The sequence below is a fragment of the Clavelina lepadiformis genome, chromosome 3 (genome assembly GCF_947623445.1).
Source record: "Clavelina lepadiformis chromosome 3, kaClaLepa1.1, whole genome shotgun sequence".
Classification (NCBI taxonomy): Eukaryota; Metazoa; Chordata; class Ascidiacea; order Aplousobranchia; family Clavelinidae; genus Clavelina; species Clavelina lepadiformis.
Genome location: NC_135242.1, coordinates 8,583,995 through 8,610,729, shown reverse-complemented (window position 1 = coordinate 8,610,729; position 26,735 = coordinate 8,583,995). Strand labels below are relative to the sequence as shown.

At 35.3% G+C, this 26,735-nt stretch overlaps 3 protein-coding genes across 7 annotated transcripts; 2 read left to right on the top strand and 1 right to left on the bottom strand.

Annotated features, from left to right (window-relative positions):
* The first annotated feature begins 2,990 nt into the window (after nucleotides 1-2,990).
* Nucleotides 2,991-4,326, top strand: LOC143448686 (UPF0690 protein C1orf52 homolog B-like). Its single transcript, XM_076948533.1, has one exon. It carries the CDS (start codon nucleotides 3,075-3,077, stop codon nucleotides 3,783-3,785), a length of 711 nt encoding a protein of 236 aa, XP_076804648.1. The 5' UTR covers nucleotides 2,991-3,074; the 3' UTR covers nucleotides 3,786-4,326.
* Nucleotides 4,327-4,413: 87 nt separating this feature from the next.
* LOC143448684 (drebrin-like protein B) lies at nucleotides 4,414-12,791 on the top strand. 5 transcript variants are annotated; one of them, XM_076948529.1, is made up of 13 exons: nucleotides 4,414-4,546; nucleotides 4,756-4,811; nucleotides 5,084-5,196; nucleotides 5,577-5,651; nucleotides 6,067-6,198; nucleotides 8,596-8,673; nucleotides 9,104-9,195; nucleotides 9,267-9,387; nucleotides 9,487-9,567; nucleotides 10,800-10,891; nucleotides 11,476-11,930; nucleotides 12,103-12,177; nucleotides 12,335-12,791. In XM_076948529.1, exons 1-13 carry the CDS (start codon nucleotides 4,464-4,466, stop codon nucleotides 12,469-12,471), a joined length of 1,590 nt encoding a protein of 529 aa, XP_076804644.1. In that variant the 5' UTR covers nucleotides 4,414-4,463; the 3' UTR covers nucleotides 12,472-12,791. The 5 variants fall into 5 exon arrangements, with proteins under 5 accessions (XP_076804644.1, XP_076804643.1, XP_076804646.1 ...); XM_076948528.1 differs by having other exon boundaries at nucleotides 6,067-6,201; XM_076948531.1 differs by lacking the exon at nucleotides 8,596-8,673.
* Nucleotides 12,792-16,970: 4,179 nt separating this feature from the next.
* Nucleotides 16,971-23,955, bottom strand: LOC143449640 (importin subunit alpha-4-like). The gene is made up of 14 exons (XM_076949911.1): nucleotides 23,817-23,955; nucleotides 23,552-23,683; nucleotides 23,137-23,272; nucleotides 22,534-22,662; nucleotides 22,373-22,459; nucleotides 22,189-22,285; nucleotides 21,533-21,650; nucleotides 21,318-21,449; nucleotides 20,984-21,112; nucleotides 20,698-20,802; nucleotides 19,175-19,315; nucleotides 18,910-19,000; nucleotides 17,964-18,055; nucleotides 16,971-17,896 (listed from the first exon to the last, which is right to left on the bottom strand). The coding sequence occupies exons 1-14, from the start codon at nucleotides 23,901-23,903 to the stop codon at nucleotides 17,804-17,806; spliced, it is 1,569 nt and encodes a 522-aa protein (XP_076806026.1). The 5' UTR covers nucleotides 23,904-23,955; the 3' UTR covers nucleotides 16,971-17,803.
* Nucleotides 23,956-26,735: the final 2,780 nt, after the last annotated feature.

The window sequence follows — 26,735 nt, the reverse complement described above, 5'->3', positions numbered from 1 at the left end:
TAGGTCTACTTCACATTTTTCTCATTCTAAATCCTCTGGACTTTGCCGTTTTGTTCCCGTCCAATAACCATTTGAGAACTTATCTCAATTGCAATTTCTTGCAAACATTTGTTTGCACTATATTTTAGCTCCCACAGTTGACGATGAAAATAGAAGTACAGAAGCTACATAGGCCTAGCTTACTTAAAAGCTTGTAATGAAATGGTTGTATGTCGTACCTTATCCTGTAAGGGCGACCAAATCACTACAACGTTTGTCGGTTGAAATGTTTATTTTCCTCGATGGTTAATGAGTCTCAAGGTCGTTGTTTCGCTTTTCTTAATCTTAGAATTAGTTGTTCACCTTGACAACTTTATATTCTGATTATATTGAAGCTTCTTTGAACGAATACATCGAGATAAAACATTGGGACAGCTACATAATGAAGTCGACCAATTTCTAGGGTTGACTTGGTAGACTGTAACGCATTGAACAACTATGAATAATAACACACGCAATATAGGCATGCACGACATTTTTATCACGACTTACTACGATAAGCAGAGAGTAATCGATTACGTAACACAATGCTTTGCTTTGCCGATTTCCGTAAACAAGTATTCTATGCGGCATTCGATTTGCAAGCAATTTTATAATATCATCACAAGCTATACAGCATCGCACTATTCGCATATAATCTATGTAAGATGCCGTAGCATTGCTAGGTAGCAATCGCGGGATCCACATTAATGTTTTGGAAACATAAAGCCAAAGGCTTTAATTATTATTTTAAAACTCCTTTTGTGTATTAAATTTTTGATTCCGTTGCTTATACTATGACAAATTAGAGTTTTGTTGCTGTATTTAGTGTATTACTTGTGTGAAGTATTACACATCAAACACATCTGTCATAATGACCGCGTACCCTGGCGGCTATTGTTACAATATGAGCGAGGACGATTGAAGATGATAATTTGTTTCCTTCTGCTTCGATGATATGAGTTCTTATTCCTCAAACAGGGGTGACTATGCTGTTAGTTGCTTAATTCTGTCTATACAAATTACTAAATTATAAAGTTCCCATTTTATTTATTATCAGACACAAACGCTTTCGCCTTTGGGCAAAGCTTACTGATTGTTATATTGCGCAGTCTTAACAAGTGAGTGAGAAAAGTAAAAGGCAGGATCGCAAACATTACAACAGTATTTATATGGCACACCAGTTAAAGCGAGGTAATTTATCTGACGTCATTAAGAAGAATTCAAGTCCGGTCATCAACTGAATTGCAAAATCCCAAAATAAAATTTCAGCATTTCGAAAACAATTCGTGACTCATGACGTAACCGTCACAATATTGTTTCTTATTGTTTCTTTAAGTCAGTACAACATTCATAAAGTCCCAATTCTTATATTGCAGAATGTAGTCGTAATTACATCAGAAGAAGTTATCATGTACCGTTATCACACTTTTCCAGAAGAGACTTTCAGAAGACGAGATATTTTAAAAGAGAATTAAGAATAACTTTTTCATAGCTTTATGCTGTAGCCAGTCAAAGTAGGCCGGCCGTTACATATGACATGTCGATTTGTTACATATTATTTCCTTTGTAACCACTAACAATCTGACAACACTTTTACGTGACAGAGATATTGCCAACAAGAACACGTCTAAATTCGTAACACTCTAAGTGTAGGCCTACTACAAGCACTTCCCAAAACCACATAAATGTATTGTTTGAAATCCAGCAAACAATTTACGTTTTAGGAATTAAATGTTTGAATGACATGACTAGCTAAAGACAATACAACTTTCTTAACAATATGCACAATTTGTAATTTGGTATATCAGTCGAAATACCAGAGCTGAAACTGTCTCACAGCAAATGGTAAAGCTGCAATTATTGTGTAAATAGGGGCTAACGGCAAACGCACATAAAACACACGACAGAGTTCATAGAGCAATAGCGATTGTAGTCTCAGAGCTACGTGACTTTACGGCCGGAAAGGAAGAATCTAACCTGGTCAGTGGCAAACTTGATAAAATTGAATATCATATTAAAAGTTAAAACGTCGACATCTCTGCCAAACTTTCAACAAAACAATAGAATTTATTTTCTCTGTTAAGACAGGTCTTTTTAATTTGTTTATTGGAGACACGTCTTGACTTACGAGCGCTATGATTTTGCCAGAATGGTGGTGCTCTCAAAACCGTGGCTTTCATAGGCCGACTGCAACTTCCGTTTATCCCTTTTTTGCGTAGCAAGCTAGGCTAGCCTATGTAGCAGAAGGATTTTGATAGAGGCATGTGCAGGTATAGGTCTACATAGCTCAGAATTCTTAACAATGCTATGTAAGTAACACCGTATAACGTTACTAAAAATTTGACTTGGAGACAAGTAGCCGTGACCGTGTTGAGCCAATGGGGCAAAACTATTGCTCAGAGACTATACAATCCAGCCTCACATAGGCCTAGTCATACAGCCTGCTAACAATACATTGATTAGCATAAGATTCTATAGAGAAAAAGGTCGAAATTTGAATATTGCACGAAAAAATAACTTTCTAAAAATTGTTTTTGGGCTGTGGCCTGGGAGCATATGCTATAATTATTGCTTTCTGTTATTTGGTTATTATGCTATAAAAAGTAAAATCAGGCCAGGTTTTTTGTTTCCTACAGGAAATGGCGAAAAATAAATGATGAATACTGATGTACAATATGCATGCAGTATCCATGCATAGCAGTAAGGCGGTAGCAAGGTCTTTTAATTTGTTGGTTACGTTTATACATACCTTATTACCTATATGCCAGTAGGCTATGCACAGGGAAGATCTACAGATTTCTAAGTGCACGGGGATTAAAATCAATTACCCGGATAACGGCTATTCTTTCATCTTGTTGCGAGAGATATTTCTCACAACAAAATAGCAAAGTCATAGGTTTGACTTTGACCAGTCACTAAGAAATTTAAATAGATTGTATGCAATGTATATATTACCCTGTTTGGATTTATTGATGAAATTACATCCAGGATAATCTTTATGCATTTAAGATGATAAATAGGATTCTGTAATTCTTTCTGTCTCATTTCTGATCATGTCTGCTGATCCACTTTCCTTTTTTGCTGCTTGTAGTAGTGATAATGATGATGATGGTTCAGACAGTGACAATTCAAATTCATCATTGGGAGCAAATGTGGCAAAAGAAGTGGAAATACAAGATTTTATGATGAAAGAATCAGCTTTGCCACCACCTTTGATGGCATTGTCTAAAGCCAAGACACCAGAATTTGTCACAAGACATATTCGAGCAGATATAGATTGGGATAAAAATGTTAAGGAAGCACCATATGTTCCCCCAAAAGAATTTAAGCCATGGGAGTCAGCTCTACCTGCTGTGGAAACCAAATCAAATGTTAGAGATCGAAAACCAGACCTTACTATTGTCAAACAAGTTCCACAATCAATTACATCCGCTCCACCAAGCTCTAAACCTGTGGTTAAGGACAAGACACAATATACTGATCATGCTATTAGCTGGTCCAGAATGTACAAAGACGCTGATGTACAACACACTATTGGCAAAAGACCACGCCCAGAAGATGACGATGAAGATCTTGCTGGATTTTGTCATACAGACCTTGATGGACAAAAAGTAGCATTTCAAGTTAAGCATCAGAAAACAGCTATTAAAGCAGTAACGTTTAGGGATAAAGAAAAGCGCAAACGAGATTCTGGTCAAGCAAATAGAGAAAAAATGTTTGTTGAAGAAGAAAAACGTATTTTAAGACAGAATTTTGATGGTTGATATTGGCCAGCATCATGTTCACACTGCATTGGAATCTTTTTATGCAAAGTTGATGGAAATTTCAGAGAAATTGGTAGTTACACTGCCATTTTAGTGATGCATACAGTTATTTTAACTGTCGTTTTAGATAGTGATGCATGTAATATCGTGCAAATGTTGTCAGCAACTAGAAATGAATTGTGCTTGAGAATTAAAATATTTTGATATGCATTGGTAGAGGTACCTCAAGGATTCTTTGTAAAATTATTTGCATATCTTGCTAATATATAAGCGGTCTGATTTGTACCTTATGTGCAAAAGTACAACTTTTTTGGAAATGGTTCTCAATAGATTAATATATACAGCATGAAAACTACTTTACCAAATTGTATGGTATGTGTCAGCACATCTTCCAAATTTTCTGTGGATCATTATTTCTTTTGAATTTGTATGTTTGCAGGTATTGTTGAGGATAATACTGTAGATTTTAGTATTCCATCACATCATTTTATTTATAATGTTACAAATTGTGTATATGAATTAAATAAAAAATTTGGCGACAAATGCATATGTTCCTTGTATTTATGAAACTGTTATTTACAGTATTGTTGTTCAAGATTGTCAGTTTTCACATTTTGCATATTTTTTGTGTAGGAATAATTCTGTTGTTAATTTCACGATTCTTGCTTTTGGAATAAGATGAGTGTAAACTTTTTTAAACACAAGGAAAAATTAGTGGATGCCTATAATGATGTCCTTAATGACAAAAGTGACACAGACTGGTGAGTATGTTTTAAGCTTAGTGATATGCTTTAGATGTCAGTTGTCATACCTAAGAAAAGTTAGCAATAATGTATTATATATGGTAGTGTTTGGTTAGCCATAGGTTGTAAGGGCAATATTTTTTTATGGTGCTTCTTAAAACATCAAGCTTATGGTTAGCATTTGGTTATTCATATTTATCGACAGCTCCACATATGGTTTGTTGCAGGGCTCTATTTACATATGAAGGAAACAATAATGACATTAAAGTACAGGCTACTGGAGGCAAGTAGTCGTGATTACAATTATGCGCCATTACTCGCCAATTTTGAATAGTCAAAATCAAAAATAGGTTTGCCGAGAAGTTTGGTTAACTTTATCGAAGTTAAATTTAGGATACATTGTTTTAAATGTTAACAATGTATATATGCAAACTATCTGCATTGCTTCTTGTTTGTTAAGTTTCATGTCTGGTATATAAACTTAACACAAATATTTAACAGGACAAGTTTTTATTGTAATAGTTTATGTGGCTGACAGTCTATTTTATGTGTTAGATGAAGGCCTGGAAGAGTTGGAAGGGGAGTTTAACAATGGGAAGATCATGTATGCATTTGTGCGCATTGATGACCCTAACACAAACATGAAAAAATATATTTTAATTGTTTGGGTAAGTTGAGGTCTTATTGTTTAGTAAAACTCACTGAAAGTGTAATTTTTTGCGATTGGTATATGCAAGCAATCTTGACTGGAAAAAACTGTGATGTGATTTGCTTCATTAAACTATTTCTTGTTTTGTCTTTAAGTGTATTTATGTATGTTATATTTATTAGAACATTCTGTTATTGTAAGTAGGTCTATGATATGTTTTTTTTTTCAACCTCTGATCCCTGTAGATCTGAACATTTTCTATAAATCAACATCAGATTGGATAGTTTATGACACATTTAATGGAACATGCCTTATTATAATTACGAAGCATTGACTTTTTGAAAACCTTAGTTCTTATGTATAACATCTCAGTTTTTCATGCTCTTGTATTTCAATCAGCAAGGTGATGGAGTTCCAGCAACCAGAAAAGGTGCATGTGCCAACCATGTGAAAGATGTAAACAGATTTTTTAAGGTATTTTACTTCAGCTATTCAGTTGAATATGTCTTTGTTTTTCCAGTTTTAATTTCTTGTTAAGTTTGTTGCATTTTATTATCAACTGTATATATGTATAACAATAAGGCATATTTGATTTTAGATTTGGCGACAGCTTATATCATATAAACATTTTTATTATGTTTTATATATGTTAGTAGCAACAAATTGTACTTGTGTGCAAGGAAGATTTAAGAGTATTAAATCTCAGTAGCAACTCTAAAACTAACTCTTCTACTCTCAGTTGCTGTCTCGTTTTGTTTAAAGTGAAAGTATAAATGCGCGATACATATTTCTAATTGTAGATAATACAAAAAGCTTTTTCCAAGTGTTTGTCAATATTTGTTTTCAACCACATACGCTTTCTTCTACCTTTACATCTACTCTACCCTAGGGAAGCCACATGACCCTTTATGCTCGCAATGATGATGACATTACACCGGAAGAAATAATGCGACAAGTTAGAAAAAGCACTTCCAATTTCTCTTTTGTTGCTCCAAAGGAGGATCACTCTGCTTCAACTCCTGTGGTATATTTCTTAAAGAAACAATATACTGTGTTAAATAGCACAAAAATATGTCAATTATTAATGTCCATGTTAAGGGCCTACATAAGTTTAAAATTTGCAGTTTGCATTTAGTCAACAAGCAAGGAGGTATGGATTAGGTTTAAGTTTTGTCAGTGTTGTGGTGTATAGTATAGATCAGTGGTTCCCAACCTTTTTTGGTGTTGGGGCCGAATTTCAAACTTCAGAGTACGTATGGAGCCGCATGAAAACACTCAAGTAATTAAAATGAAAATTTTAAAGCATGAAAGCATGTACCTTCTTCTTCTTTCGTATGAGGTCGGCTCAAGCATATTCGGCTACCAATTGCAGCCATCTCTTCCAAAGCATGTACCAACGAATAGCAACACTAACAAGAAAAATAACACAAATCAATTTAATGTCCAACTTGACTACAACTCCAACTGACAAGTCAAAAAATAATCGCCCTAATTATTATAAATAGATTTTTTATATTTTTTTGTGGGATTTTCAGGGGTCAATGAGAGCCGCAAGAAGGCTAGCTTGGAGCTGCGGTTGGGAATCACTGGTATAGATAATTATAATTAATATTAATATATTTTTTGAAAAATCTCACATAACATTATTAAAAACTGTGGTACTAAAGTTGTTCATGTATTGTATCTTCAGCTTGACAATACAGATCATTAACATTTAATCATTATGTTATAGTTGCTTAGTATTTTGAGAATAGTTCTGTTGTGCTTTATGCATTCTTTACTGCATAATATGTTTGTAACTCATGAATGTAGTACTGTAGCCTTTAGTACAGCGCTTCCTAACCCTTTTTAGACTTACGGCACCCTACATAAAAGATAAATGTTTTTCGGCTCCTAGTTTTGAGATATTGAAAAAAATCTTGATAGTGATTGCATCACATATTTTAACCTTCTTGCAACACTAGCTGGCAGAATAGCATAAAATGTGTTCAGCTTGACAGGCTAGTCGTGCAGTTTGTTATCCGCTTATAAATTTCTTAAATGACTTCAAAGTTTAAAAGTTTCAGTATAAAAGATTTTATAGACCTTGCAATTCTTACTTAGCCAGCTCAGCACTACAAACCCAGATAGATTATCACAGTGTGCGCTTGAACTTTCATACAAAAAACGTTTGTGTCTGAACTTAGTAGTGGTCATGAACCTGGAGTAATAATGGTGAGAATTAAAAAGAATGAATAAATGCAAATGTCTTAGGAACCGTTGCTGTACATACAATATCTAGTGACTACAAGTCAGTGATAGTTACTTTAAACCAGGGGCGGGCAACTTCTTCGGTCGGCGGGCCTGATATGAGAAAATGAAGTACTTGGCGGGCCGGATTCCTGAATAGATTGGAACGCAGCTTTGTCTTATTAATGTTCATGGTCGAAAATGTTTGCTCACAAATGTATGTAGACCCGAACAGAACAAGTAGATTCATGGCCATCTTTCTCAAGTTGGCAAACTTGGACTTATTCAGTGACGCAATACAGGGATTGCGGCAGAATTTGGCCGCAGGCCACATTATCATGCAAGACCGGAAACTATCTGCGGGCCCCTCAAAATCCCGTCGCGGGCCGTATGTTGCCCGCCCCTGCTGTAAACAGTCTTGTATATTTATACTTTGGAAGTCATACCTGGGTGTTCTGAACATACTCTACTTGGATAATAATTAATTAATCTATAAAAGAAAGTTCTTCAACTAAACCTTGATGTAGTTCAGTCAGTATCTAAAAAAAAATTACACAAATTATTCTATTTTTAGGGTGAAGTTTATTGTGGTGTATTATTTGGGTAGCTATTGCATGCTTCTTAATTTATCATTTTTGTTTTTTTGATAAATTAAATTATAGATTTTATAAAGATTTCCTCTATTAAAGATTTTGCCAATCATTTCAGGATTAATCGGCTTAAATAAATCAGTTTTGGTTGTTGGAAGTCCAGTATGGGAACTCATACTTGCAATTAATATTATGATTTTTTGGCAAGTACCTTATTTCCCAGCCTATCCAATTTCGTTTTTAATTTTTTTTGTTTTTTGGTATTTTTTTACTAAAGTATAAATACATACTTTTAAGTTTATTTTATGTTTATTAATTGGTTTTATTCTTACTGACACATGAAAACTTTTTCCTCAAATCTAAGTTTTGAAAATCAAATTGTTTCGTAATTAGGCTATTACTACTTGATTGAAGTTTTAGAAAAAAATCACTAAGATTTCACGTTATTATTGTTTGTAATTTACAAACGAGATGTCTTGAATTTTAAAATCTGAAAAATGAAATTGTATTTACAAATTGATTCCTAGAAATTTAATTTCGTAAAGTTGTGAATTGCTAAACATTCATTACTTTTATTTTTGTTAACTTGCATGCTGCAGGGTTCAGTTTATAAACGAACCAATGCTGAACAAGAAATTAAGTCTTCTCGAAATGAAAAGTTTTGGTTGAAAGTACAGGTACCCAGAATTTCATTTTTACAAGGATATATAATATATAGATTGTTTATTGATTTTAGCATGGTGTCCATTCTTTTTTCTTTCTTTGGTGAATGTTTGCTGCATAAATATGATTTCATGCATATTTCGAAACATTCGAGAGTTATGCAAGAATAAAAAATGTATAAGTTTTGCATTGTTTTGAAAAACAAAATATGACAAGTAATCAGTTTAATTGCACTCTGCCACCTAAGCTTGTTCATTATTTATCTAAGCATTCCAGACAGTTGGCTCTTAAATGTTATTTGTAAAATCACAACTTAAATGTGTATAACTTGCTTTTTTACAGTTTATCAGCTGAATGTTTCTTTCATAATAAGATTATCTCATGGAAGTAATTGCAAGTCATCTCCCTTAACTAAATAAGACTAAATTATCCTCTTCTTCGTAGCAAGAAGAAGATGCGAGAAGGTCAGAAGAAAAAAAGAAAGAAGCACAGAAAAGGCGACAAGAAGCAGTTGAAGTGAAAGAACGTGAAACAAAGTATTTTTGTTTTGAGTTATAGTTTTAAATAAAACTTGTCAACTTGAAGTAAACGTATTGTTTTATCGCAGATCAGAGGAGAATCGTAAGAACATCGTTGCTGCGAGGGAGAGAGAGATTTCTGAGAAAATGAAAGCTCAAAAGCTTGCTGATGACAATGCATCTCGCAGGATGGAAGAGAAAAAACGATGGGTGAGGAAGAAGACTTGTTTTGAATTCATTTCTAATCCATTCTGTGATGAAGGGTCATGCTTTAGCAGTCTATATACCAACACTTCTTTGTTATTCCAGGAGGCTCAGGAAAGGGAACAAGAAGCAGCTTTGCAAGATATAAGAAGAGCAAGAAGAACACAGTCAATTGAACATGCACAGGTTGTTTTATTTTTGTCTTGGTATATTTCTTGTTATGTTTTGAATTTCATTTCCCAACCCAATCTTTGTATGTTGTGCGGATTGGCCTAATCTAGTTCACAAAAGTACATTAAAAATAAGAGATGTATCTGAGCTTAATTTTGTATGTTTACGTTCTAGGGGCCCTTTCCTTTGCCTTAGTTAGTGCTATATGTTGAGGTGTGGAAAAGTAGTTGTCAATATGAAATCCTCATAAGAAATTTGTTAGGGTAAATGTAATCTAAATGTTTAATCAGCAAAAATCTGCACATTGTAATTGCAGCAAATAGAGACATATGCCCATGACCTGGTTACATATCTACTCCTTTCCAGGCTGCCCTTGCAATGAAGTTGTAGAGTTGCAGAAAAAATATTATTCAAGATTTGTACATCATAGCATAGCTATCTTTGTCACTGTCTTCCAGCAATTTTGAACCACCTGTTTACTGTAGACTTTTCTGTTACTGGTTGATCAACTTCTAAACGCTTATGCGACCACCACTACAGTATTTGCTTTTCATAAAAACAACGTCATAATTGTGGACAAATCACATTAATCGAAGTGCCAACCGATTATTGTGACACAATAGACCAGTGTTTCTCAAACTTTTTGCAATCGCGTACCACTCATTCGTTTTTTTTACTACACTGCGTACCACCTGGCTCCTGAATGACTTATTTTACTCAAATGTACCGGTATTTATTAGTTATTACCGTTTTTACTATACCATAACACCAATGAATGGCAAGAGAACACAATTTAATTTGATAGATGCAACTGTTTCTTCTGCACAAGCTTGTCTATCCGGGGCAACACATTACTCACAGCACATCGAAAATCATGTTCAGCGGTACGCGGTACCACTTAAAACGCTCTCGCGTACCGCTAGTGGTACGCGTACCGCTAGTGGTACGCGTACCACAAGTTGAGAACCACTGCAATAGACTGAATAATTCATCCTTTTTAATTGGTAACATGACAGTTACGAACACACGTTAGACAATAAACTTCACATTTTTAATTGTCCAATAAATTAAAAATATCTATTAGCATATCCAACCTCGGTTAATGATGTCTAAGCTCAAGAAACCATTCAAAATCACATTCATACTCATTGATGCTGTTTTGCCTGTCAGAATATGGTTATTGTAATCTGATGGGATTTGGAAACTTTGTGTTTAACCTTGACAGAAATGTTTTATTTCTTGGTTAGGAAGCAGAGCAAATGATAACAAAGCGATCAAACAATCCAAGAGCAATGTGGGAACAGAGGGAGAAAGAAGCGAATGCACCTCCACCAGTTCGGTTAGCAACCATGCAAACTACTTTGCTAAATATACTTATTAGGCTTACTACTAATTTAACATCACGTCACATGCTTTGCACTGATTAATTATTTTTAATCACAGTGGAACCTCAGCTATGCGAACAGTTTCTCAGTGCCAAATTATTCGACTTTTTTACATGCAGCTATCATCTTAGTAAAGAGACTACCTTGGTTTGCGAATCATGAACACTTGTTTTTCAGTCCCAAATCTTGGATTACCGTGTTAATCAACTCTCTAACACCACTAATCATTTGGTTATTTCTGCGTGCTGGCAAAAAAATAGAAGCTCAGACATGAAAATTTGAGCCAGAAATAAGGTGTTTAATGTTGTCCCTGGTACCAGGGATAATCTGCTAACTTAGAAAATAGGGATGATCTTAATAGTAAAAAATTGCATCGGCAAACTATTTACAAACTTTGCTTTTGAAAAAAATTTTTGGCATGGAACCCACCTCAATAATAGGTCCACTTTTTGTCAGTCCCAAAGGTGGCTGCGTCATCATGGTTCCACTGTCTTTTAATGGACTGACAAATTTATAACGTCTTTCACTTCATCTTTAGTAAGTACAGCTCCAGTAGTTCAAGAACATCCAGTGTAAGTGAGAAGCAGGAATCATTTCCTCCTGTCGCATCTAAACCTGTGCGACATGTCCAACCTCCACCTGAGCAAGAGCCTGAACCACCACAACCAGAATACCAAACTCCACCTGAGCAGCCCGAACCACAACAAGAATACCAAGCACCACCACAACAAGAATACCAAGCACCACCACCACAACAAGAATACCAAGCACCACCGCCACAACAAGAATACCAAGCACCACCAGAACCAAACTACAGTGCACAGCAAGACTATCAGCCTGAACCTGAATACCACCAACCAGAGCAGGTATACCAGCCAGAGGAAGCATATCAACCAGAATACCAACCAGAACCAACATACCAGGAAGGTGCATATCAATCAGAAGAACCAAATGCCGCAGCAGTGTATGAGGAGGCTGGCTTTAATCAAGAAAGTAAGATATTATTTTAACAATTTATGCAAGACGTCATGTTGAAAATTGTTTCTCTTGAATCTATATAATTGAACCTGCACCCTAGCTAGGCATTTTGGTTTTGTTGTTGCATTTTTATTTCTTTTGTTTGTTTTTTTGAAATTTTTTTTTTTTCATACATTTTGCGTAACAGGCGTTTATGACACAGCAAATGAAGACCAATCTCAGCAGGGTTTGAATGCCAGAGCTTTGTATGACTACCAAGCAGGTACAATTAATAAAAAATTTGCTCAATAAATTTTACTTATTTAAAGCAGCCACTACTACAATGATAACGTGGATTAATCAATTAGGTTTCAGTAGGTTGTATTATGCTTTTTCATGATGCTTAGTGTGAGCATGAGCGCATGCAAACTCTTTTGCAGAGGACGAAGGGGAGATATCTTTTGATCCGGGAGATATTATCTACAACATAGAACAAATAGATCCTGGATGGTGGAAAGGGCAGACATCTGATGGGAGTTATGGACTCTTTCCTGCTAACTACGTCGAGTTAATATGATCTGTCACAATAAAAAAGCACTGACACTTACGCACTTTTTACTGAAGAAGAATGCGGGCCTGATTTTATTCTGTACCGTGTATGGATATCTTATTGTATTATGACTACTACAAATATTTGATTTGGAATGTGAAATGAAATTCCTAACAATAGAATATGCATCATGTATATATATATATTTTGTAATTATGTTATAAGATTCCATGTTGTATATAACCTTTCATTGTGCTTTGCTTTGAGCCTTCGGGATTATTATCGTACATTACTTTGTTATTAGTCGCGTCATTTGCGATTTAAATATACTATTAGTGCTACTGCCACACGTAGCTGATACGAAAGTCGTCTTCGAAAATAAGATGTTGTATAACTACTTTCCTGCAGGACACTGTCTCGTAGAGTAGGAATCCGTGGATCGTATAACTATAAACCAGGGTTGTAATCAACTCATTTTTTCCGACTCGAGTCAGTGAACTTAATACCCCAGTCAATTTGATCTGTGGATAGAGTCAAGTCAGGTTAATGCTCTTAACTTAAAAGAAATTCTGATGTCACGCTACTCGTGTTAAATTGATTACCATAACGTCACAGCTGTTTCAAATTTAGTCTGGTTGATATTTTCTTTCAGAAAAGTGTGATTCATTAGAAAACAGTCGTTTTTATTACCTAAAACAGGGATGGAAAGACTTGACTCGTGTTAATGAGGAAATTTCGAATGACTTGATTCGAGTCACAACACAAATTATTTCAAATCGTTACAGAATCGGTTTTGGTATCTGTTTATTCAAAAATCACTATGCAATACATTCTATTGAATGTGCAAAAGCGTCAACAATGGATAAAGTCAGATTTTATGCTGATATTTACGTTTCGAGTATTCAAAAAGTTGTTTATTTCTAAAACAAAAAATAAATCGTTAATATTGACTTGGTACGTGTCAAGACTTGGATTTGATAAACGTTACTGACTCGACTGGGCCGTGCACTGTTAACGACTTGACGTAACTTGTGTCACCACCACTAAGACTTGTTTCCATCATTGACAAAAGTTATATTTTCGCTGTCGTCACCTAACTCGAGTCACAGTGGTCAAGTTGTCGCGGTTGGCGTTGGGCCACGATCAAAACACCACACTGCAACCAATTTTGAAATCATAAGAATGTGACGTTGCGCTGCAGACAGAAGCAGAGCGCTCAAACAGTCGAATTTAGCTGTGGGTAAGGAGAGAACTCTTCAACCGTGATTCGATGTTCAACTGCTGCTGTCTTAGTGTTCCTGACTTACCGCTTACCAGATAAACATTTTTGCTTATCCATTTGTGTCAATGTTATACGCGTTGTATAATTATAATACATGCAAGTTGTTTTATTTTATTGCTTGATTATAATTATTTAGTGGCCAAGGGTTCGAAGTGCCAAAGTGTTCACTAAAAAGAATACGCCTTTGCATTTTTCAATTGATTAATTGGTTTCAGATAGTTCGCTTGTTAGATACTTCGAAGCACATATTGGTTTCTTTGTTAAACCAATCACATACGCCACAAAGTCATAAAAAATGTGACTTGAGTCAAATCAATGAATCCAGTCGTTACAACACTGAGCCAATTAATGAGCTTGTTATTTGGGAAGTTAATGAGCTAATCTTCTTTGAAACGAACGTATTCATGCATAAATACCTAAATAAACTTTTGCCGGATGTGTTTGATTTAATTCGTTTTTAAACTACATGTAAATACACTACTACTAGGGGAGGGTGGGGTAAAGCGGACCACCTAAGGCTTAATCGTTACAATTCACTGATTTCACCAAAACATTTGACTTGTTTGTTTTGAGAGTTAACTCTAAGGTATTTCGATAATTTTTGAAGTGCCCTTTTATTGATTGCTTGCTTTCTTACATAAAATTTTTTTGATTTAAAAGCACCTCCAATAGTCCACTTTACCCCACATGTGTGGGGTAAAGTGGACCACCGTAAGTTTTGAGTAAACAAGGCAATTTGTTCCACATCACAATCAATTTATTTAAAAATTGTCATCATAAGCGAAGTAGTTATGAAAGTAATCGCAGTTCACCATCAATTTTTAAAAACATAATTCACAAATAAAGTTGTCATCCTCTTCATTACACCCAGAGCAGGCTTCATGCGCCCATCGCATACATTTGGAGCACTGGATCCACCCATCATTCTCGGATGATTTGGAATACAATTCGTTGCAGTAAAAGCATTCTGCATCTACGTTGTTATCACTTAAATCGACTGTGTCCTTCTGCTGCATTGATGACCTGGAAACCTTAGCTTTCTTCATAGAACGCTTTTTCGATGAACTTGTTTTACTGCTGTTGCCAGATACCGCGGATTGGCTACGATTCGTTGCAGCCAACTGCTTCTTGTATGGTGAACTGGTTAAAATAGCAGTTGCACCTCTCTTAGACTTCCTCTTTTGGCGAGTGTGAGCTGCTTTCGGCATAGGAAGCACTTCAACAGGACTTATAATTGTGAAACTGGAATTTGCATCTTCAGGAGAGGACGGTTGGGCTACATCTATTGGCTGTGCAGGTAACGATTCAGGCATCTCGGGAAGACCAGCCGCATCTAAGCCAATATTTCTGCCATCACACAAGTCAATGCTAGTTGAACTAACATTAACGGAGTAAGATTCGGTGTTGGTTGGAACAGGATCAATAGGAATATCAGTAACATCCGATGGAGCAACCACTGGTCCACTTTACCCCACCCCTTGGTTACTATTATTTTGACTGTTGGCAAAATTTTGGCTAGTCAGTAAGCGGAATGAACCTATGTAATGCGTACGTGATACAGTAAAACTCCTTTCTACTATTCAACCAAACTTCTACCTTATGCATGTAAAATAAAATCTAAGTTACAAGACATACCTTTCAATAGATCAGAGAGTACAAAAAAAGAATTCCGTGCCTTTTCTTGCCTTCTTTTCCACGTAACCTCGAATAATGGCGTCTGCAACCACGTTATGTCATGCTTCACTAAACTTAGTGGTATCCGCGCGGTTAAAAAACTTTATTAAGAAAATAAGAGGGGTGTGCCACTTTACCCCGTTGGTCCGCTTTAGACCACCTTCCCCTACACTACACTACACTAAACTAGAAGTAAAAGCAATCTTTTCTTGCCTTATTGCAGTCTAAGCGCTACTTAACAATTGATAAAAATTTCTGGGGTTAAATTTTGGTATTCACTTCCAGAATTATTAAAAGAAATAACAATCAGAACAAATTTGCACATTATTTAGAGACATACATAAAACATAATTCTTGAGTAATAGCCTACGTATGTGACAAGTGTTCCGAAGCACTATTTTGTTAAATAACATATTATCCATTTTTCAACGTTTATCATTAATTGTTTGAAACTTTGGATTTTGTTTTATTTTGTCAGATGCAAGCGGAAAAAATATAGCGGGGAAGTCCATCAAAAAAACGGGCAACTACCAAACATGCACAAAAGGTGACATACCTGTTACCGGTACTTCTACAGCAACCAACGTCCACATCATCATCCGGTTCCATACGTTAAATTTCTTCAGTTTATCATTTTATCATCATCTTCCAAATAAGCATTACTTTCTGTTGGTATAATCAACTATAGCATTGTACTAACAAGCTTTACGTAATCTACATTAAAGTGTTATATTATTGTAACATATATAGTACTTCACACCAGTTTTGATCTTAAACGTACTGAATATATGCTACGGACACCGTATCTACATTTATCCTTGCATTCAAGCCGTTCACGGGAACGTAGAGGCATGTTATATTTTGTTTCTCTTACGTATTTGTATGGTATGTATACGTGCATCTGAGAACGTCCTCATCGCCACAGAAACGGGACCCCAGTCCCAGGGATGGTGTCTCTTTTGGTGGGATTTTATTTTAACCATCCTTATGCACATAATGCAACATGACCTTAACGTTTCCTTGTGTGCATATTAATTCAAGTTTTTACATTGGCAATATTGTTGGTGTTTGGGTTTAGCGGCCGTACTGACCTTCCATTGTTGTGGAACCACTGTAACTTACTTCTTGCACGTTTTTTAAGCCCTCAGGGCTTTGTCGCGTTTTCTCGTTTGATCAGTCTCCAGGTTAACACAATATTTTCGCTGCCCACAGTATTTGTGGAAAAATTCATAATACAATTTCAAAATTGTTATGGGGTGCACGATGACATCAACAAAATAAAAAAACTTTGATCGAGTCCTGTTATAACAACAGTACAACGGAATGTTTTCATACCGCGTTTACTTGCACGCGAAGCTCTATAAGTTCACGTTGGTTACGAAAGTAATTGAAAACTGAAATTGATAATCACTTGAAATGTCGCACTGCAATCAAGCGTGCTTTATATTTAACTTATTTAATCAAAAGGTCGCTGTCTTCTAGCAACAATATATTTTCAACAACAGTTTTTCCATTGTGATCTGTATTAAATCCAATGGTTCATACATCTTGCAGCAAAAGGCAAAACTGATTCAAGAAGGAAATTCCATTTTATTATTTGCGATGAGGTTTTGAACACCAAAGTGTAATTTCTAATACAGCTGCTTTATTGATGGGCACGCTTTCCAATGCTGCATGCGTAATAAATTACTTATGAATCATGGCAAACAGTTTACCACTCAATACAGATAAAAAACGTAGTAATAGTAAAGAAATAATCGTCACTGTGTCGTGCAATGCCCCTGTAGTTTTAGAAAGGCCTGTACAGGAACAGAAAAGCCAGAGAAAGAGTACAATACATTAGTCAAGAACTATATACCTTTATATACAAGATGGCGCGCAAGCAAATAAAACGCCAATAGTTTGTGAATGCATTAAACACCAATACCATGATCATACATAAAAACATGGTCATTCATGCATACCATTTTCTGATGGGGGTTGTAATTTTGTGCTGTACATGCCATACCATCAATGCACCAATTTGCGAGTTATATTAAACTTTCTTGTTTATTTTAAATGTTATTAGTGCCAAACAAAGCAAATTGAAATAGATATCAACAAGGATACTACTACAGAATATTCGACATGAAACAATTTTAGAACAACGTTGCCGGGGGTTTAATGTTTATTGTTTTTGACGTTCAGGTACACTTTCAGGTTTCCAGATACATCCAAAACGATATGAGCAGTTTCTTCAGACAAGCATCATCATCAAACACACACACATCCTCTCACTGTGTAGCAGTTGCACGCAGTCACACAGTCATCTGCAAAGGTTGATAGAAACAGGCACACAATTGTAGGCAGGTATGCCCTGCAAGGTCGCTCTCAGCAGGGATCCACAGTTTTTACCAAGTAAATTTAAAATTTAAACTGGCCGTCTGGTGGAAGTGTAATGCTAGGGTCAAACTGGTATCCCATGGCTCCTTCTTCAGGAGCTAAGTCACCATCCGGCTGCAGAAAAAACAATCGTTTAAGTATCACAATCATTGCCAACGAAATTTCTGATATGTTTACTTACGTCCCCAGAGAAAAATTGATCAATAATTTCATAAGCAAGTTTGTATATGTCCTCATTTTCGTGATTTTGGAGCATTTCGACGTTATCCAAACCTGCACAGATAAATGTTTATTTTTCACTAAACTGAACTTGATACAACACATTTTTAATTGTAATTAACTTAAAAATTCTCTTGCATCTTCACACTTTTGTTTATTTTTGTGACAAAATAAGTTTGTCAACTATTGCCAGATTGTAGAGATAACGGTTGCCGCAACAACCGGGTTGACTCAAATTCGGCTGCAATTAAGGGACTCACACAAAATGTCCGGACGTTTCATATACTGAAAAGCAGCAACACATACACTAAATGAAAACTAGCTGGGGATCCACTAAAAGTACTTATTTCTCAGTCAAAAGATAAAACAACTATTGTCCCTCAACCGGCCAAGTCTAGAATGACCCAACTCAAACAAAAACTCCCTATGTGCTTTGCAATTACCATGCCACTCTGTGAAATACTAATCCACTATCGACCAGAGGGGAAATAAGAAGTGGAACGAGGGGAAGCCTTAGGTTCAAACAAATGGAAAGAGTGGATACAAAAAACACAGCACAAAAAAAACTGATTAATAAATACTTTGATAAAACAATATGTAAAACAATACCACACAAATAAACTGATGCCAAATGAAAATACTTATTTAAGTGCAGTGAAAGCGCTCTTTACGAAACTAAAGAAGATGAGACAATAACCGAAACGCAAAAAGTATTCTATTGTGAGTAACGTAAACGCATAAGGTGGAATAATTTAAGTGAAAAATTATGTAACATTTTGATATGACTTATATTCATCAAAAACAAGGTTATTTCAGGGTTATATAGTTATACAGTATAACTGACCACATGAGCAATGTTGCAAAAGAAAGCCGTTGCATATTTAGAATAGAAACTTAGGAGATCATACCTCCACATTCTTCAATCATTGTAGCAACGACATCATTATCTCCAGCCATTTTCAAAATGTTGTTGATGCCATCTAAAACTACTTGTACGACCTATGTTGAGACAACTTGTTACATTTTGCGCAACGTATGCATCAATTACCAAAACATCATTGCCAAAAATGAGTCTTTGTATTTTTTTCCCCAGTAATCCAGTTACAATCTATGTGGCATGTTTTATAGTGCATTATTGAAGAAGTAAAAATTTTTCCATTCTTTTCTACATACCTGGTTGTCTTTAGCTGTGAGCAAAGTACAAAATGGTGGGATAACACCTTGCTCCACAACATGCCTAACTTGCTCGATGCTGCCCGAAATGGTGAGGTTGCTTATAGCCCAAGCAGCCTCCTTTTGAGTTTGGAAGTCGCTCTGCAACACAATGTGTGCAATACTTTATAAACATTCATTCAAGGGATTCACCTTTGACAATGCTATTGCTTATATTTCGCATATAAAATCATTCCCAAAATCAATATATACATTTTAGACAAAAAAACATGACCTTAGGAAACGTAGCCAAACAAATGCTATGTTATTCAGAAAAGCTTTTTTATGTCAAAGCTTACACATGTCTGCCTTCTACAATTTGCTTAAGAAGTAGAATCAGTACAGAATCAAAATATGAGCTCTCAGACAACAAAACTTTGATGACAGCCTGAATAAAATGCTGATAACATTAATGCAATAAAGAGACTTAAAAGGATAAAAGCTTTTGGAACTGTCCAAATATTGTGATAAAAGTATAGAAACACTAAAAAACAGCGTAGTGGTGAAAGGCAAAAACATGTAAAGATGGTGTATAGTTTTAATTTCATCTGTTGCTCTTACTTATTATTCCGTCAGACCTCATTGATCTGGACCAGTTTATTTCATCAACAAATGTCAGTTTTGCATGGTATCTTGTATCCAGATAATCAAACTCGAGAAAATATCAAAGTAAAGCCAACTTACTTAAAATAGCATGCCTTTAGGAAGGCAACAGATTAAGTTGCAAAAAACTGCATTGCAACTGTGTCCAAAATGAATAACCTTAACCCAAGTAAGGAAAGTTAAAAAATTGGTCAATGCTGGCGCTTAAAACATACATTGATGTGAGACAAGTATCAAAGATTGGTGTATAAACATACAACATAAGTCGTAATCCGGATTAGCGTGTGTTTTTTTATTGATTTGGCATAACCATTTCTAAATTGCTGTGTCGGAGTCAGACAGTGAAGTTTTTCAATTAAAGGGGTAAAATGCATGGGAAGAAATCCGCTCCTTGCAGTTTCATGTCAGACAGCTAGGATTCTGTTTTTTGGGGTTTGGATAAACGAGGTCTGAGTGTAGTCGTTTACAGTTTACACCCAAAAAGTTTTAAAAAACTTTAGGCCAAAATTAAGCCTTGGAAGCAACGCAAAATCTACAGCTAAATCTTCTTTGTCAAAGTTATTGGCTAAAAATGCAATTTTAAATTAATCATGCTACGTAGTTAAAAATTCAAGTAGTAAATACTTATTAGAATAATTTTTTGTGCAAATAGAATTTTTATTAACATCAAACAATTCTGTACTTTTTCACAAACATACCAAAAAATGTTTAATGCTATCAAAGGAATTACGGTAGGTTTTGCAGATACAAAACAATCCATTAGGTTAGAAAGGGTAACATTTTTTTATTTGTATGGCCCAAAGTACAGTGTTTTATGCCGAACTGAAGCGTTTTTTTGTCCAAAAATCTCCTAATTTGTAAGTTACACAAGAACAATATACCTTGTGTAAATGCATGATAATTTGTGAAATCAGGCCTGCATCAATGACGGCTTGTACTTGAAATTGATTTCCAGCTGTGATATTTGACAAAAACCAAACTGCTTCCTGAAAGAGATAACAAGCAAGTGCAATCAATACAAGGGACTTACCGATGGCAATTTCTAGCTAACAAAACCTACATCTACAGTTTTAGTGTAAACCCACATGAGAATGAATCTCTATAAATAGGCACAATACCAAGCTTGTTTTAAAGTGAAGGAAAAACACAACAAGTCATTCTGCCAACCTTATTGATCTTTTCTTTATGGTGTGACAGAAGTGCCGGAAAATACTTTAAAACATCACAGTTTAGAACTTCCTGGGTTTGATCATCAGTTCCAGTAACAATATTCCCAACAGCACGAACAGCAGCAGTCTAATTTGTAAAAAATTAACATTGAAAATTTTGAGAAATATTTGCGAGTGGTAAGTAATCATTTCTAAAACAATACAGTAACGTACCATATTCAACATTAAACCATAAAACAATTCGAATTTTATATTCAATGATTTTTCTGTTATTTTTTGTATGTATTCACTCTTGAGAATTTGTGTCCTTCCTATATATCTGAAGTACTTGCCTGAACTTTAACTTCGCCGTGTGCAAGAAGTGGAACTAAGAAGGGTACAACTTTAGAATCAATGACCAACTGAATGAGTTCATTGCCACCATCAGTTAAATAAGACAAAGCCCAAACAGTATCTACCAAAATCTGTATGATCGACAAAACATATTTAATGGAATTTTAAGGGGTTTAACTGTGAGTCATAAATCTATATTTGTGCTTGAACATACATTGGAATCTGGATGATGGATCAATTCACAGAGTGCAGGAAGTAATGCATGAATGGTTTCCAGTGGGGGTGGAGGATCCTTGTTGCGGCACAAATTGACAATTACCCATGTAACATTTCTACACAAAAGTAACACTGCAAACTATGTAAAAATAAACGGTGACACTGCTTATTAAATCCATCTTGGTGTTTGCCGATTTTGGATCTAATAAGCGACTATTTTATTAAAGGACGCATCCAGACCAGCAGCATAAAAATGTACCTGGATGGTAGAAATACATCAATCATTCATTTAAGAGAAAAAAGGAACAACAACATGTTTGATATGGAAATGTGTTTCCAATACTAAAATCTAGTTATGTTATCAAAGCAGTAATCAAACTCATGTCTTGTCTTTATCATAAACAATCGGTCACATCAGGATAAACCTCTGCTTGTTTACAATACAATGCACATAAAATTGAATATAGATTTATAAAACGAAGTCTGGATTTTGTAAATGAGGATTCTATAATATATCTTAAATGGGAAAATTCCAACGAAGGCAAATTTTATTTAATAAACGAATAGATTCATTAAGCAGCTCCTATAGTAGTTAGCTCAACATGTACTTCAACCATACCTAAAATTCTACTACGAATGAAGTTAAAAAATAACCTTAAAAAGCTGATTGGTATGTCTGGATTAATAAACATTAGTAAGGGCTGAACTACACCAAGGCGAATAACATAATCACGAAGAGCTGGTCCGTCACCTAAGGATTACAAATAAAAACATTAACATATAATCATCTTGTATATGTACAAAATTTAACAACAGGAGGAATGCATTACTGTCCTACCAATTATATTTCCCAAAGCCCAAACTGCTTGCTCACAAACATTCTGATGTTCCGAATTCAGTAAGGTTAGAAACAAGGGAACCGCACCTGGAGATTTGTATCATATCATAGTATCAACAGGACAAAAACAAGATACCAAAGTGCAAAAAATATTTACGTACCGGCATCAACAACAGCTTGTGTTTGTTGCGATGTACCAGATGCGATGTTGGTTAATGCCCAGGCTGCTTCAAATTGGAGAGATGAGTGATCATCACGTTTCAAACAATCAACAAGTATAGGTAAAATTCCTGAAAGTAATATTTATACCATAAAGTTTTTATGCCATAAAAAAACTAAACCTTGTAACATATACTGTAGAGGATTAGAAAGGAGACACCCTAAAATTTTGACATAGAAGTTTATTACTGCAAGTAAATAACCTTTAAAAACCTGGCTGTATGCAAAAAGAATAGGAGTACCACTAAAAGAAAATATTGTATTTCATTTAAATATACGCGGATCATAAGCAGACGAATGACCAATAGTGGTTATTTCTACTCTTTTTAGTTCTGATACTCCAGTCCTCAATTAGTAATGACCAATAGTTGCTTGTTTTTTTTGAGATAAATAAGAAAATATACTCATATTCAATGATTTAGAAACTATAAGATTAAGCTGTTTAAAAGCAGCCAATTTGAAATTTGCTGTATGCAAACATGACATTTTCCTACCCATAGGAATGTACTGTAAATTGGAAATGGCATTAATGGTAATCTATTTACCTGATTTGATTAAATCATCAATTGGAGGGTTGCGGTCGCTTGACAAAAGTTTTCGTGCTTGTTGAACTGCATTTAACTGAATGTTCTCATCAGTGCTTTTTGCATTAGCCACTATTTCATCTAACTTCAAAGAAGGCTGTGCATAAACATGCGTAATACATGTTATTATAATAATAAGTACTATAATACGTTTAAGGAAAGCCTGGCGAAATGCATTTAATAGTGATAATAAAATCATTGAGTATGATACTGTAGGTAAAATTCACAACAGCCTTTTATTTCTTACTTCACTTGCTGGTTCCTCATTTCAAGTTTTGTTGTAACTACTAATCCGAACTTTAACAGATGACTTTTTATATGATCGATATAGTTTCGGACATTCATTAAACAGTAGGCTACAAACAGCATCACTTACAATTTTTGACTCTGAATCAGATTCATCAAGGCTATCATCGATAACAGGAACATTCCTTCTCTTCAAAAGATGGTCGCCTCTTTTTTGTTTTCGAAGTTCAACAGACAAATCATTGCGCTGTCTTCTCATTGTCTGTCAAGAAAACAAGCAGTTTTGTCAAGTGCAGTGCTAAGAAGTATAAAATTACAAAAAAATTCACAACTCCACAAATGGCAAAAAAATTGAAGAATTTAAATTTAAACTTTGTTATTTTGAATACATTTACCTCAGCATCACGCCCTTTGTGTTTCCAACTTTTAAAACGGCTTTCACCTTTGTTCTCCATGACATTGGCTGATACAATATCCTTCATAGAAGCAGCCTTACTTTAATAGAATTATTAACTACCTAAGTTTTACGCTGGAATAGTAAGAAAGTTGAGTGGCACATTCAGATTTTTGAAACATTATGCATAAGTCATAACATAAAGTCTATAAACATTTTAAATTTAGAAAATTTTTTTAAAAACAGTTAGAGAAATAGTTAGAAGTTATTTCAGTGCATATGTGTGCGAAAGCTCTTCAAAGAATAAGTGTGTGAAAAAAGAGCTCTCTAGTTTCTATAGTTTGTGAAATATTTAAGGGATGAGATTTTCACCTAAATGGGAAATTTAGCTTTCCTTGAGGTCAGTGTGTTTTTTTGATAGGAATGATAAATTTTGCAGGTAGCCACTTGGAAGTAGGCATGTTTAAAGGTTTGCCTATAAATTCATTAAAAAGTAAAAATTTTGTTAAGAGATTTTTGGCAAGATTTCGCACACTGGCTAATTTACCCTATGGACTATGAGGGAGGGGTCATAACCAAGAGGGGTACGGCAGCCTGCTGTTTTCCAATAGCACCCTCATTGTTAGATTTTAGTGGGTGTCTTGGTGCAGAGGCAACCAAATTTTGAATTGGGCATCCAACCTATTGAGCTGAATGGATGCCCACTGGGCACCCATTGTTTTTTAATCATTAGTATTCACTGCACAATGAGGTTGCCCATGTGGCTAATGTCTGGATAATGCCATTGTTTAAGGTGAGATCTGTGTAGGGCTATAATCTGCACACAGCATGAAGAGATTGTTTTAACAGATGTATTTGCAGGAAATCACTCATGGCAATTGTGACTAGACCATTGGGGAGAAAAAGAGCAGAGCTTTCATAAAATTTTAGACCAAAAAAATGTATAGTTGATTGTGTCTGTTGGCAGATTAAGTTTAGTTTGCCAGAGTAGGGCATCCAACTTTTTTGAGGGGCACCCATTTTTGCAGAACCAGGATGCCCAAGCGCATCCACTCAAAACAGTAAAAGGTATTCAATTTCACTGTTCCTGTTATTGCTTGCTGTTCAATGACTGACAGGCTGCTGTTGGTGATGTAATAAATAACAGTTTAGTATTTCATAAAATTGAGCAGCAGATGTGTTTTTTTTTCAAGAAAAGTATACATTGGCTTTTAGAAAAGAATATATATAAAGATTGGTTATGTGGGCAAGTATAGCGTAAATTTTGTTTACATCTTTAACACCCTTGATATAAGCAAACTGCAAGCTGTCCAGTTTTCAGCAGCAACAAACAGCAGGGTGCAACTGGTGCATTGAGTCTGCCATTCATCTCGTCATAAATTCATTCATTCATCTCGCCTGGTGCTAAGTCACCCAACAGCAGCCTGTGAATTACTGAGCAGTAAACAACATGAGGGTGCTAGATGAAAACAGCAGGCTGCTGCACAGCAATAACAGTCATTCTTCTGATTATCATGTGACTAAGCATATCTTTACAGGTCTGTTTTATCAGCTTATTCGTAGTCTAGTTACCACACTGCCTCAATGTCCACCTTTATGTGTCTTATTACCTATATGTTAATGAGCATCATTTTGCAAGAATAATTTTTTTTGTAACTTATTTAGTGTATGTTGAGTTTAGCGACCATGCTAATCCTAATTTATCTTTATTATTTGGTTACAACCTTCTGGCATGTTTTAAGCCTTCTGGGTTTTGGTACTTTTTACTGCTCACTGTTTTCTGATGGAATTGTAATTGTAATTTTATCATGCCATAATGGTTAACATTTTATTTTTCGATCCTATACAGACAATAACAAACAATACAATGTTGATAGTGTTATCTGCTTATGGGGTTGTGTGTGTGTGATTTCTATGAGTATGAGATTTACCTCTATATATAAACGAGGCACATGTTTGAAGGGCAAAAAGCCCTTGAGCACTAATAAAGCTAGTTGTGTACGACACGCCAAACGTTATATTGTGGCAGAACTAGGACTCAGCCGCTCAGTCTATTCAAATTTCATCACCTGAGTGCTTCGATTTCAGTGCAACAGACAAATGAAGCAAGTGGATTCGTCAATTCGAAAGGTATGGGCAAGCATCAAAGCTTTGCGACGAGTCAGAAGAAAAACAGGTGAACTATATCTATATCTTTTGGGAAGAAGGATGACGATATTTCATGTTCATTTCACCTATGATCTAATAAGGACCTGGATTCATACAAACCCGTAAATAAGCGCTTCTATCAATATTTTAATTTGCATTATAACATTATTTATGAATGTCTTTAATACAAGAGTGCAGTTGTTGTAACTTGAGTCTAAAATGTTTATCTGAACGCTTGGAAATACGATCAGATCTAACGTGGGAAAATGCACTTAATATTGCTCACAACACCTAGTCTACCCGGCATAAGCAAAAATCTACCCAAAAGGCGGAAAAATGCATCATGTATGTTGATGCTGTCAGAGTATGCCCCGGACGCAGAGATTTACATTAATGTTTCTTTTCAGTTTCGTACTGACACAGCAATGGATGGCGCGTTTGAATGAACGAACCTTTGTATTTACTTCTAGTCCAGTATTTTAAACTTTTGTTCACATGCAAAACAAAATTAGCTTATGTAATCTGCCGCAGATAACACATAAACTTTACATCGCATGCTTCGCTGACCATGTATCTATCTATGACATATTTTTCTTGATGTCGTTTCATTTATTTCTATCATAACTATTAAGAGAGAAATGTTCTTAAATATTTTTTATGGGTTTTTGTGGACGCTCAAATGCGTCAACACGAGCAAGCTTTTGCGAACTAATTTTTAAGTCAGACGACCTTTTGCAGAACAGTACTATATTGCCAAATATTGAATACAAGG